Source organism: Mirounga angustirostris, unplaced genomic scaffold, assembly GCF_029215605.1.
Source record: "Mirounga angustirostris isolate CCGP_5_RB_7025 unplaced genomic scaffold, mMirAng1.0.hap1 SCAF_6, whole genome shotgun sequence".
In the NCBI taxonomy this organism is placed as follows: Eukaryota; Metazoa; Chordata; class Mammalia; order Carnivora; family Phocidae; genus Mirounga; species Mirounga angustirostris.
Window position 1 is genome coordinate 68,127,191 of NW_026991714.1, and position 11,821 is coordinate 68,139,011.

At 46.7% G+C, this 11,821-nt stretch overlaps 1 protein-coding gene across 17 annotated transcripts in view; it reads left to right on the top strand.

The window, feature by feature from the left end:
* NVL (nuclear VCP like) overlaps positions 1 to 11,547 on the top strand; it is a 97,063-nt gene extending 85,516 nt beyond the window's left edge. For 5 of the 17 annotated variants that reach the window (XM_064594504.1, XM_064594506.1, XM_064594508.1 and 2 more), the window contains 3 exons: positions 1,507 to 1,595; positions 3,905 to 3,975; positions 7,247 to 9,597. In XM_064594504.1, coding sequence (XP_064450574.1) covers positions 1,507 to 1,595; positions 3,905 to 3,975; positions 7,247 to 7,486 — 400 coding nt within the window. In that variant the 3' untranslated portion in view covers positions 7,487 to 9,597. Of the gene's footprint in view, positions 1 to 1,492; positions 1,596 to 3,904; positions 3,976 to 7,246; positions 9,600 to 11,229 lie in introns of those variants that run through there. The other 12 variants (XM_064594510.1, XM_064594512.1, XM_064594513.1 and 9 more) reach the window with 8 other exon arrangements.
* Positions 11,548 to 11,821: the final 274 nt, after the last annotated feature.

Here is an 11,821-nt window from a genome sequence, read left to right on the forward strand (position 1 = left end):
GGTCAGGATGTGTCATTTTATCTCTTTTCTTCGTATATGGGCATCTGGGGCCCTGAGCCTCTTCTCTGTCCAGCTGTCTTGGCTCAGACGTGAAGGCAGGGATTGTCTCTCTGACAGGACGCGCTCGGAGCCCCTCCCTCCCTCTAAGGAGAGTGCTTCCCCTCCCCCCCCCCAGTTGGGATCAAACTCGTACCACTAAATGAACTTACTATTGGGGGGGGGCGGGGAAGGCTTAATTAAGTGAGTAGTTTACAGCTTTGAGAGCCAAAACCCACAGAGGCAGTTTAATGGCAGAATGTACCCCAGGGCCACATGTTCTGATTCTCCAGTGTAGGGTGCAGGTTTACAAAGGGGTCAGGGTTAATATTGAATGGCGTACAATTAGGGTTTTAATGCTGCGGTCACCAGGGTTTGAGACACACAGAATTCCACCGTCGTCAGCTGCTTGTTTATGTTAGTTCAAGGTCTCTGCACTTGTGGGAGATGTTTAAATGTTAAGGAAAGGGATGAATATGCAGCATGTATGTGATTATTGCACAACCTTATAAACTTGACACCTAGCCACAGAAACATTGCATTCAGCTAATAATTTAAGTTCTCTGGCGATTTAATGTTACATATTATGTGGATGGTCAATGTTATACATTAAATAAGTTTTAATGTCTAGAAATGAGGTTTTTATCCCCAGATCCAAACTCTCTCCCAAAGAGCTGCAAGAATTCTGTTGAGGATGTAAGGTAGTGAAAGGCCAGTGAACACTGTTGTTCACTGAACTCTGGCACCGTGCTGAGTCAGCATAGTATTGCACAAAGTAATTAGATGGAGGCTTATTAGCCGCTTTCATTCATTTATGACAGGTCCACCCAGCTCGGGCTTGAGTCAGGGCATTAAAGACTTGCTCGTCTTTATGTTTCCCCCTTTTGAATTAGGTGCCATTAGTGACTGTTCTGTAAGCTTACTCTCGGCGGTAGGCAGCACATTGGTGGCATGGGCCTTGTGGATGGAGATTTTATGATAAATGTGGAAGTTTGTATCGCCTGGGCAATTCAGGTAGACGTTTTACATTAACTTTAGTATCCATAGCTGTTAGCACAGGAATGTTTATGATTCCTTGAATTGTTTCCATCATAATTACCCTTCTTCTAAAAGCTAGAAATATTTTGGGGCGCCTGGGTGGCTCAGTCGTTGGGCGTCTGCCTTCGGCTCAGGTCATGATCCCAGGGTTCTGGGATCGAGCCCCGCATTGGGCTCCCTGCTCCGTGAGGAGTCTGCTTCTCCCTCTCCCACTCCCCTGCTTGTGTTCTCTCTCTCGCTGTGTCTGTCAAATAAATAAAATCTTAAAAAACAAATAAATAAATAAAATAAATATAAGCTAGAAATATTTTAAGTAAAAGCAAAAAGCTCTTTCCTGCTGACCCTAGCTATGTGGGTTGTGACTGGAAACCACGGTCAGACTCTGTTCTTCGCACTGTTGTAGAATAACTGAGAGCAGGTCTTCTCCTGCAGGGGTGCAGATCTCTCTGCTTTGGTTCGGGAGGCGTCCATCTGCGCCCTGAGAGAGGAAATGACAAGACCGAAGGACGGAGGTGAGACAGGTAGGGTGCTTTCTGCAGTGTCTCCGTTCCCCGTCATCATACCTCGAACCTCACTGCTGACGTGGCTCTGACGAGACCGTTCCCATAGGCTTCGCCTCGCGTGGTTTCTGTGGCAGCCGTCTGGTAGCCTTTCAACCTCAGCCTCCCCCCAGAGTCCACACAGCACATTTCCAAAACACATCTGTTTTCATTCCCACTGTCTTTGGCTCCCAAATCTCAGAGCAAACTTGTTTACAGTTCTGGCGGCATCTCTGCTGCTGACATTTGTCCACACACGTGCCTTCCTGATGAAGTCCCTGTGTGTTTGTTAGATTCACTATCCGAACTGCCTTTATTATAAGCTATTTCAGATTCCTCTTGGAGGATGTAAGTGATGAATCACTAAATTCTACTCCTGAAACCAACAGTATACTATATATTAACTAATTAGAATTTAAAAATTTGGAGAGAAAAATAAAAGAGCACTGGACATAGAATCAGGAAAAAAAAATAATAATAAAAAAGAAATTGCCGGGGCGCCTGGGTGGCTCAGTCGTTAAGCGTCTGCCTTCGGCTCAGGTCATGATCCCAGGGTGCTGGGATCGAGCCCTGCATTGGGCTCCCTGCTCAGCGGAAAGCCTGCCTCTCCCTCTCCCACTCCCCCTGCTTGTGTTCCTGCTCTCGCTGTCTCTCTCTCTCTGTCAAATAAAAAATAAAATCTTTAAAAAAAAAAAAAAAGAAAGAAATTGCCATGGCATTCAGATTATATGGAAAAAAAGGGTTTACCCATGGAGAGTTTTCTTACTCTGCATTAAAGTTAATTAAAATAAAATAATAAAAATAAATAAAAATTTAAAAAGTTTTTTAAAAATAAAATCCTCCTGGAAGTAGGTGATATAATTCACAAACTTAGCATACCTTGTAAGAAACATCGTGTAGGTGTGCTGTCCAGGAGCAGAGTCTCACAGTGTTTTGGGATTTGTCACTGAAAATCTGTGGGCCACTCTACACGGATTGGCTGTTTGGATGTTAGTTTATAATCATGGAGCAAATTCTGACATCTGTGCTCTGCTGCAGTTTACATTTCTAGTTACCTGTACTCTAGGGACTTAGTGTTGATATCTTCCTCACCGAAATACGTATGCTTTTCACCTTCCACTCAATGTGTTCAACTATATTTTATTTTGTTTTTAGGTAAATATGGTATCCTAATATCTGTGTAGATAGTTCAGTTTTAATTGTCGTTGCGTAAGCTGTCATAGTAACATTTTAAACCAAGTCTTGTTCGAAATGTAGTTATTTGATTTACTTACATAATGGCACAACCTTATAAAGGAGAGCCCCTTCTGATCCAGTGTTGTGATATTATCTCTGTATCTAATATATATTATGATATAACTCCGTAACATCTGTTACTGCCTATGCACTCTTAAATAACTATGGAATATTACTTTCCACTCCCAGTTAAATTATTTGGATTATCTTAAAAAGGAACAGTTCTGGCTCTTCTTCACTAAACATTGCCATTAAGTTAAGGCGTAAACAGTGCAAAGAGGGGCTTTCAAAGGGTGTCTGTTTAGGAGTGTTAGTCTCTTTGGGGTGTCCTGCAAAAACCTGATAAGCAGAGGGTTGGGAAATGGGGAGACGTTGGTCAGAGGGTAAGACTTCCTGCTATAAGATAAACACATTCTGGGGATCAGATGTGTTGCATGATGACTGTAATTAACAATATGGATGATATACTGGAAAGATGGTAAGAGAGTAGATCTTAGAAGTTATTACCCCCTCCACACACACACACAAGTAATCATGTGAGGGATGGATGTGCCAACTAACGTTTGTAGTGATCACTTTACAACACGTCTGAGATCATCACAATAGTCATACACCTTAAATTTACATATGTTATTTGTCAGTGATATCTCAATAAAGGGGGGGGGCGGGTAATGAAAACAGGGACTTTTTTTTTTTAAACGGTAATAGTCTCTCTCTAATTAAAGAAGAACAAAGTACTTTTTTATATGATTTGTCCCAAAGTAAACTTTCGATTGCTGGAGGGAAAAAATTTACACTAAAATGGATGCTGATATAAAAGTTAAGCATTTGTTTAAAATTAAATATGGTCAGGTGTGTGTAAATTAAATGAAAATTAAAAAATGTCCAAAAACATCTGATCAGTGTACCGGGCTTGACTGTCATTCAGAAGAGACCCAGTGTGATCGCTATCTCCTCCGTGTTCCCTTGACTGCTTCGAAGTGTCTCAGGAGAAACGAGGCCGTTAGTCACGGTTAGCGCCCTCCATCCAGATGTGTTTGTGATTTGTTCCACAGGTGACCTCAAGGTCAGTCAGAAGCACTTTGAAGAAGCTTTCAAGAAAGTGAAATCTTCTATATCAAAAAAGGTAAGAAATGCTTTTAATGTGTAGAGAAGAGACTGGAATGGAGACCAGTAGATTGTGAACTCATGGAAACCAGGAAAATACTTGTCTTTGTGGGAGTGTTCTTGAGAGGTGGTAGTTTTGTGTGTTTCTTGAAAGACTGAAGCCAGAGAGAGGATGACCCATGTGGGTCTTTCCACTGTCTGGGGATTTTTAGCCCATTTGGTCCACGTGTCCCTTGACCTGCTCCACCCTTCCCAACAAGTCTTATCTGCCTGGAGCCAGCCTTCCCTATGGGACTCGCCCTTGTGTTTCAGGCAGGTACAGATGTTTCACCGTAAGGTCAGAGAAGGGCTAAACACACGGCTCACTTTTCTTTATATACAACGCCGGATCTCGTGTGTTTGCTTCTTACGGTGTGGAGGTAATCCGTTTGTGGTAACGAGGACGACCGCTGCAATACGGAGCTGCAGGGATGATGCATCCAGCCCACAGAAACAGTTGGCTTGGGCACCACTGTGATAAAGCTTATTGACTTGGCAGTCTTTTGTTTGGGGTTCCTGGAAGTATAATGCGCCTTAGCCACGAGAACCTGCTTCCTGCTGGGCTAAAACTTCCTTTAAATTATTAGCCATTTATTACCCCAGGCCTCGTATTGCTCACAATATTTACTGATTGAAAACCCCTGAGTCAAAGTCCAAGGAGTTACATGAGGCAGGCTGCCCTGTTCGGTGTCTCAAGGTTTGCTCTGAACCTTCTAGGTTGAGGTGACCACCGTACCACCTTTTTTTTTTTTAAGATTTTATTTTTAATTAATCTCTACTCCCAGCATGGGGCTCGAACTCACAACCCCGAGATCAAGAGTCGCACGTTGTACCGACTGAGCCAGCTGGGCGCCCTCCCACCTTACCACCGGTGACCATAGGAACCAGTTAATTAGTTTGGGCTGGTGGTGGTTTTGATTCGGCTCTCAGAGAAGAGTCTGCTGTACCCACACTCATTCTCCACCATAGCTGGAAAGAGTGGTCTGCCTTCGCCTCTCAGGCATTTTTGTATCCCAGAGGAAACCGGTCTGTTCTGCTGAGCGTCTTTGAATAAAACCCAGGAACAGTTTGATAGTTAATGTTACTGGTGCTCTTCATTCTGATCAGCCACGCCCTCTGTTTGAAAACCCGTTTTTCATCCATGCATGGATCCATTCCTGTGCTCTCTGTGTGTCTTCAGGCCACGGTATCTTTTTTGCCACTGTCTTGATGACTATAGATCTTAAGCCTTGGGATCAGGTAGTATAAGTTCTCCAAATTTGTCCTCTTTATCCCCCTGTCAATTTTTAAAAATATTTTAGCTCCTTTTCATTTCTATATAAAACATTGTTTGAGTTGAATTGTTCCTCTCCTGCAGCTGGAGTCCCGGGCTTGTCAGGACTTAGGACGCGGGGACGAAGCGCCTCCTCAAGGGGACACGGGGACGTGGGGATGCGGCCCCTCCTCTAGCCTCACTGTTTAGTAGAAGTGTATGCACACGGTAGTGCACACTCACAGTTCTGTGATCTCCAACAAGCGTAGCCGGCACTGCCATCAGTGTCTAGAACATTCCATCCCTCCCAGAGTTCCTTGTGGCCCCTCAGTGGCCACCGCTGACAGCACTGCCCGTGACTGCAGGTCTGACCCGTGTGTGGGCTGCATCCCCATGGAAGCCTGCGGTGTGCACTCCCTAGTCTGGCTGCTCAGCTCGGTGGAGGGCTTCTGGGGTCCGTCCCTATTGTGTGGGGTCCATTTCTAGCTGAGCAGCTTTCCAGGATGAGAATATAGCACATGGTTCCTTCTCCTTTCCTCTCTTGGGGGACACTCGGCGCTGCTGGGGTGTGTGTGGTTTCCTGAGTAAACCGCGGGTCAGTGAGCAAGCACATTCTTGCCCTTCTCCTGGGCACACAGCCGAGGCGCGCGGCCGGGGCTCCAGACCCTTCCATGGGAAGCGGCCGAGTCCCTCAGTGTCAGAGTCGTTTCATGGCGGTGTCCGGCGGCATGGGAACTGGTGCCCCGTGTGCTCTCCATGAGCATCTCCAAACGGTCGGACGGCCAGCACGGTTTCACATGCTCGCGGGCCATTTGGAGTTCTGCTGTCCTGTCCTCATGCTTCGCTCCTAAACACGAGGCATTTCTCTCCTTACTATAAACTTGCACAGATTCTTAGCTTATTTAGATGTGCACGCGCAGAGGATATTCTGTCCAAATCTGCTCACCTTTCTGTCGTCTAACGCACCTTCTGGAGAGTAGGAGCCTTGAATCCAGAAGGAGGCCGACTCGGCTCCTGCATGTATGGTTTGTGTGTCCTGCCATGGAAGCTTATGATCCGTCTCGGATTAATGTTTTAGTTTGATGAGAGGGGAGGTGGGGGTCTTGTTCCGTGTTTCCACGTGGCTCCTCCTTGCTCCAACTCTGTCGCGAAGACTTTCCTACGGAGTCACCATGCCCTCTGTTTGAAAACCCGTTGTTCATCCATGCGTGGATCCGTTCCTGTGCTCTCTGTGTGTCTTCAGGCCACGGTATCTTTTTTGCCACTGTCTTGATGACTATAGATCTGTAAGTCTTGGGATCAGGTAGTATAAGTTCTCCAAATTTGTCCTCTTTATCCCCCCGTCAATTTTTAAAAATATTTTAGCTCCTTGTCATTTCTATATAAAGTTTATAATCAGCTTATCGATTCCTACACGAGAAGCCTGCTAGGATTTGGAATGGGACTGAATCTAGATCAGTTGTGAGAGCAGAGCTTAAGAATAGAGAGTTTTTCACTTCATGAACTTAGTGCTTCTGTCCACTTATTTATATTCATTTAATTTCTCTTATATAAATTTATTCACTTTTTAATTCATTTCACTTCTTAGATCCACCTGACTTAGTGAGTTTTCATTATAAATGTTACCACCTTTCATCAGATTTATTCCCAAGTAATTTATACTTTTTTATGTTATTTGTGGATTTCTTTACATCTTGTTTTCTAATTGTTGCTGATATATAGAAGTTCCGTTGGTTTTTATCTATTGACTTTGGATAGTTCATTTATCACTCTCTTACTTTCTTTACCTCCAAGATCAATTTTCTAGAAACTTTGCTGTAATTTTGAAAAGTTCCCACGTTTGCTGCTTGAGTGACTTTATTACAGAGGCCACAAATGTGTTGTGCAAAGTTCCGAAAATCACTTGACCTGATTTCTGAATTTGGCCATGTTTTCATCCAAGCAGCTACGACAATTAAGGAGTAAGTCTTTGCTTTATCTCCTTTGCACACTTTTGCAGGTGAATTTGACACCAGTGTGTATTATGTTTATTGGGGGTCTCGGATCCTGCTTCCTTCTCTTTTCCTGGTGCTTCCCAGTTGAGAGCTGTGGTAAAGAACCTCTTCACAGGCAGGGTCGAAAGGTATGGTGCTTTTCTGGATGTGAATCTGAGCAGCTCATTGATAAGCCACCTCATTCTGCTTTTAAAATGAGGGCTCTTTTAGTTGTAAATGACAGAACCCAACTCCAACTCAGGTGAGCAGGGAAAAACAGAGTTCCTGGGGGCGCCTGGGTGGCTCAGTCGGTTAAGCGTCTGCCTTTGGCTCAGGGTCCTGGGATCGAGTCCTGCATCGGGCTCCCTGCTCAGTGGGGAGTCTGCTTCTCCCTCTCCCACTCCCCCTGCTTGTGCCCGTGGGCTCACAAGATCTCTCTCTCTCAAATAGAAAAATAAAATAAAATGATGTAACTTGAGTTTAAACAACAACAGAGTTTGTTGGTCCATGTAACAAAGATCTTAAGAGCACAGTTGGCTCTAGGCTGCAGAACCTCATTCCTTTGTTTCCTGGGGGAAGGTGGGTGCCTGCAGGCCCAGACACCTCTCAGCTAGAGAGGTCCCCGCCAGCTCTGGTGGGAGAGAGTCTCACGGGAGCCTGGGGTCGGCCCAGCCCAAGTTAGGATCCCATGCCAGAACCAGTGTGGCCAGTTAGGAAACTAGATGTCCTGGCCAGGGCCCACGTGAGGGGCCGTGGAGTTTTATAAAGGTCACACTTCAAGGCCTAGAATGAAAATCTGTAAATAAGGTCCTGGTGACTCAAGTTAACTGATGTGGTAGTGGCGAGGTTGGGGTTTGGAGTCTTCATGCTGAAAGAGAACCACTAGATTTTGTTTGGCATGCAAGGAACACTTAGCACATTTTAGCCTCTCAGACATACTTACAGAAATGGCGATTGCTCTGAAGTGAGTGAACACGGGATTCATGTTGAGGAGACGTCTAAGAAGACAGACATCCTGTCCTGAAATCTGCAGAGCTGGCCTTCCTAGTTCTCAAATACTCAGCACGCTTTTAGTTTAGAGGCCAAATGCAGAGAAGTGTCACCTGGCCCAGTAAGCCCTGGGTAACTGGTTGAGGGTGAGGGTGTCGACGGGGAGCGGACACTCCTCTCCATCTGTCTGTCCTCACCGGCTCCCCCTCGGGCAGGGCCAGGCTTAGGCTCCACCTGGAGGCCCCTGCCCATCCTAATTGCTAGTGAGTGGCCGCGTCCTGTGTGGTCCCAGGAGGACCTGACAGGCTGGCGATCTGCGAGGACAGATGCCCGACACAAAAGCCTGGGCCATCCGCCAGCAGATTCTCAGAATCCGGAGACGTGTGTCCCGGCTGCGCCACCCTTCCCAGCCTCCCGGCCGCACCTAGCTTCACAGGCCGCGCGGGATAATTGCCTGTGCGGTGTTCCCTGCGCGCCGGAGACTTGAGGCCAGCTTCGCTGCTGTCCACGTTGAGACCTTGAGATTCTTCTCCCAGATACTTACTGTCTCACGTCTCAGGCTTTTCACTCTGCTTCCTGTGGCTCTCTCCCACCGTCAGGAAGGAAACCTCACTCAGTCGGATTTCTTTCTCAACTTCCTCTATTAAACCACCCAGAGCAACCCTCCTGCTTCTGTGCTCATCACACCCGCTGCCCACACCCCTTCCATTCTCTTCTCCACACTCAGGAGTAGACGGTTCATTTCCCGGATTGTTTCCACCCCACGGACACTTCAGTCAGAGCCCCCTGCCCCCAGCTGTGTTTTAATGGGTTACCTACCATCCAACTCTTCACGTGCATCGAGTACCTGCTGTACGCGTGGCCAGGCACTGTGCTGGACTCCCAGATAGAAGAACCGCCGGAGACAGGGCTCCCACACATAGAACACGCGTTAACCTGGTCACTCGATCTGTTGGTGTTAGGAAGAGGCTTACATGTAGCTTTTGCTTGAACGGGACCAACTACACGGCAAAGGCCGTGTGACTGATCTTAATTAAAAACGTATCTGCACCTGTCATGCCACACATCGTGGAAGGCTGCACAGATGTCCTCGTGAGACTTAGTACCAGCATATTCTTCTTCATATTTTTGGTGATCGTAATCTTTAAATACTTGATTTTTGAAAAACTTAGCGAATAAGAAGCTACAACTTCTCTTTTGGAAATAGGCATAGTATGAATTTTGAATAAATATTCAGTAAAGCAGATGACCAAGCTGATTATTAGTTTGATCTTTTAAAAATAAGGCATCCCATCAAGGTGAAGCTCCACCTTCCTCGTTTGGCTCCCTAACTGGCCCTAATGAAGCAATTACTTACGAAACTAGTGATGGCTGCTTGTGGGGAGAGACCGGCTGCCGGGTGGGGAGGGGGGGCGTGCGAGCTTTATCCTCTTTGAACTTTGCACCATATGAAGGTCTTACCTGTTCAGAAACATTAAATATCAAGGGGCACATGGCTAGCTCAGTCGGTGGAGCGTGCGACTCTTGATCTCGGGGCTGTGAGTTCAAGCCCCACGTTGGGTGTAGAGATTACTTAAAAATAAATAAAAATTTTTAAAAATTAAAAAAAATTAATATTGAAAAAAATAGTAATTTGAAAGTTCCAGAAGACCAAAATAGTAATAATAGTTATCTCTGGAAATGATTTTTTTTCCGCTGATCTGTATTTTCTAATTTTTTTGCAATAAATCTTGTTTTATAATTTAAAAAGTTATTTTACTCTAAAAAAGGAATTGCTCTAACCTGGTTATAAACTAAGCATGCCTAAAATGTCTTTACAGTAGATTATTCAGCAGTGATACTGATGTACAGAGGGACCCTTTTTTCCTATTTCAGAGTTAATTCAGCATTTCACTAATTCCTACTTTATGTTCACCTTTGAAACTGTTTGACAGGTACTTGAAAAATCACTGAAACAAGTACATAGTTTTTTTTTTTTTTTAATTTTCAAATCCATCTTTCAAACCGGAGGTGAACGTTAAGTGCAGTCCAGGAAATGGGTTTCCCCCGTGAACGGAAAATCCGCCCTGCCCTCTGGTCAGGGTTCTGACTTGTCACAGAGAGAACATCCGCTCTGCTTCTGTCTGACTCAGGATTGTCCTCAGAGTAAAAGCTAGTGGTCGTAAAGGCCCCTCTGAACACTGGGCAGACCTCACACATGCAGAGGGGCCCACTGTGGCCGCTTCTGGGAGCGAAGCTGCATTTCTGTGAATGTCTCCGCGGCCGCCAGGCGTCGGGGACCGTGGCTTTTCTCTGGCACCCCCAGGCTGGTCAGCAGACACCTCAGTGCTAAGGCAGTTGGTTGCTGTTAGGAATCTTTTAAATGGCTCTACTCTGTTCTTTTGATTTTTGCTTATTTTGTGTTGGGGACCAAACAGGGGAACCGAAAGTTCCTGTGGTAAACCAAGCAACCTGTAGCAGCAGGAAAACTGCAGAAACATCAAGCTGGGGGTGGGGGCGGCTAAAAACACGATCTGTTTTCTAAAAGCCTCAATAATTAAAACATTGTGATAGGGTACATGAACTGACCCTAATTCTAACTTCTGTAAACAGTCCGTCATGCTGGTCCCCATGCCGGTGACAGAAAGACGGGGATTGATGTGGGGCAGCTGGGAGTTGGGCTCACATGCCGCACACCAGGCCGGGCACTCGCCAGAGCAGGCGGAGCTCCATGTGGAAGGACGGGAGGCTGGCCGTCCCTCATCGCGGGGTGGGCCAGGCTGGTTTCTCCCGAGGCTGTGCGTCCTTTACCCGTGTCCTCACCTGGCCCCCCGGGCCCGTCTGTTCTTCATCCGTCTTCCTGCAGACATGCGGTCCTGTGTCCTGGGGGCTTCGTTATAACTTCACTGCGTCCCTGAAGACCTGACCTCCGGTCACTGCGCGGTCCTGGGGGTGGGACGTCAGCGTGTGCGTTTGGGGGACGCAGTTCAGCCCCCATCACACTTATCAGCTCTCTGTCTGTCTTGTCCCCTGTTCTCAGGACCAGGTGATGTATGAAGCTCTGCAGCGGTCCCTCAGCCGGTGACCTCGGCAGCAGCTGGCCTTGGAGCAGGACAGTGCGTCCAGCCGGCCGAGAAGCCTGCACGCTCTGAGCTGCCCGCTTGCCACCTGCTGCGGTTGGGGTCCCGTGTGCGCATGTTATTCCCAGAGTGACATGGGCGGTCAGAGCCAAAGACTCTTCCCATCTGGCCAACTGGGTGCGGTAACACCCTCCCCACTTTTTAAGAACAAGAAAGATGTTTAACTGCTCAATTAAAATAACCGATAACTTTTTTTAAATAAAATGTTTATTTTGAAACTGTCTCGACTGTACTTCGGAAGAGTTGCGATCACAGTAAAAAGAACTTTTCCCCTAAGCCATCTGAGCATGCGTTGCCAGCCCGAGACCCTGTCACCCCCAAATACCGTGATGTATGTCTCCCGCGCCCCAGGGTCCCCCGATAGCCAGCCATCACACTCAGGAAACCAGCCGCGAGGCATGGCCGTCGCGTGGGTCCCCAGCCCCTGCCAGGCCCCTCTCTCCAGCTGCCCCAAGTTGTCCTTCGTGACAGAAGGGCCAGGAGTGAGCTGTC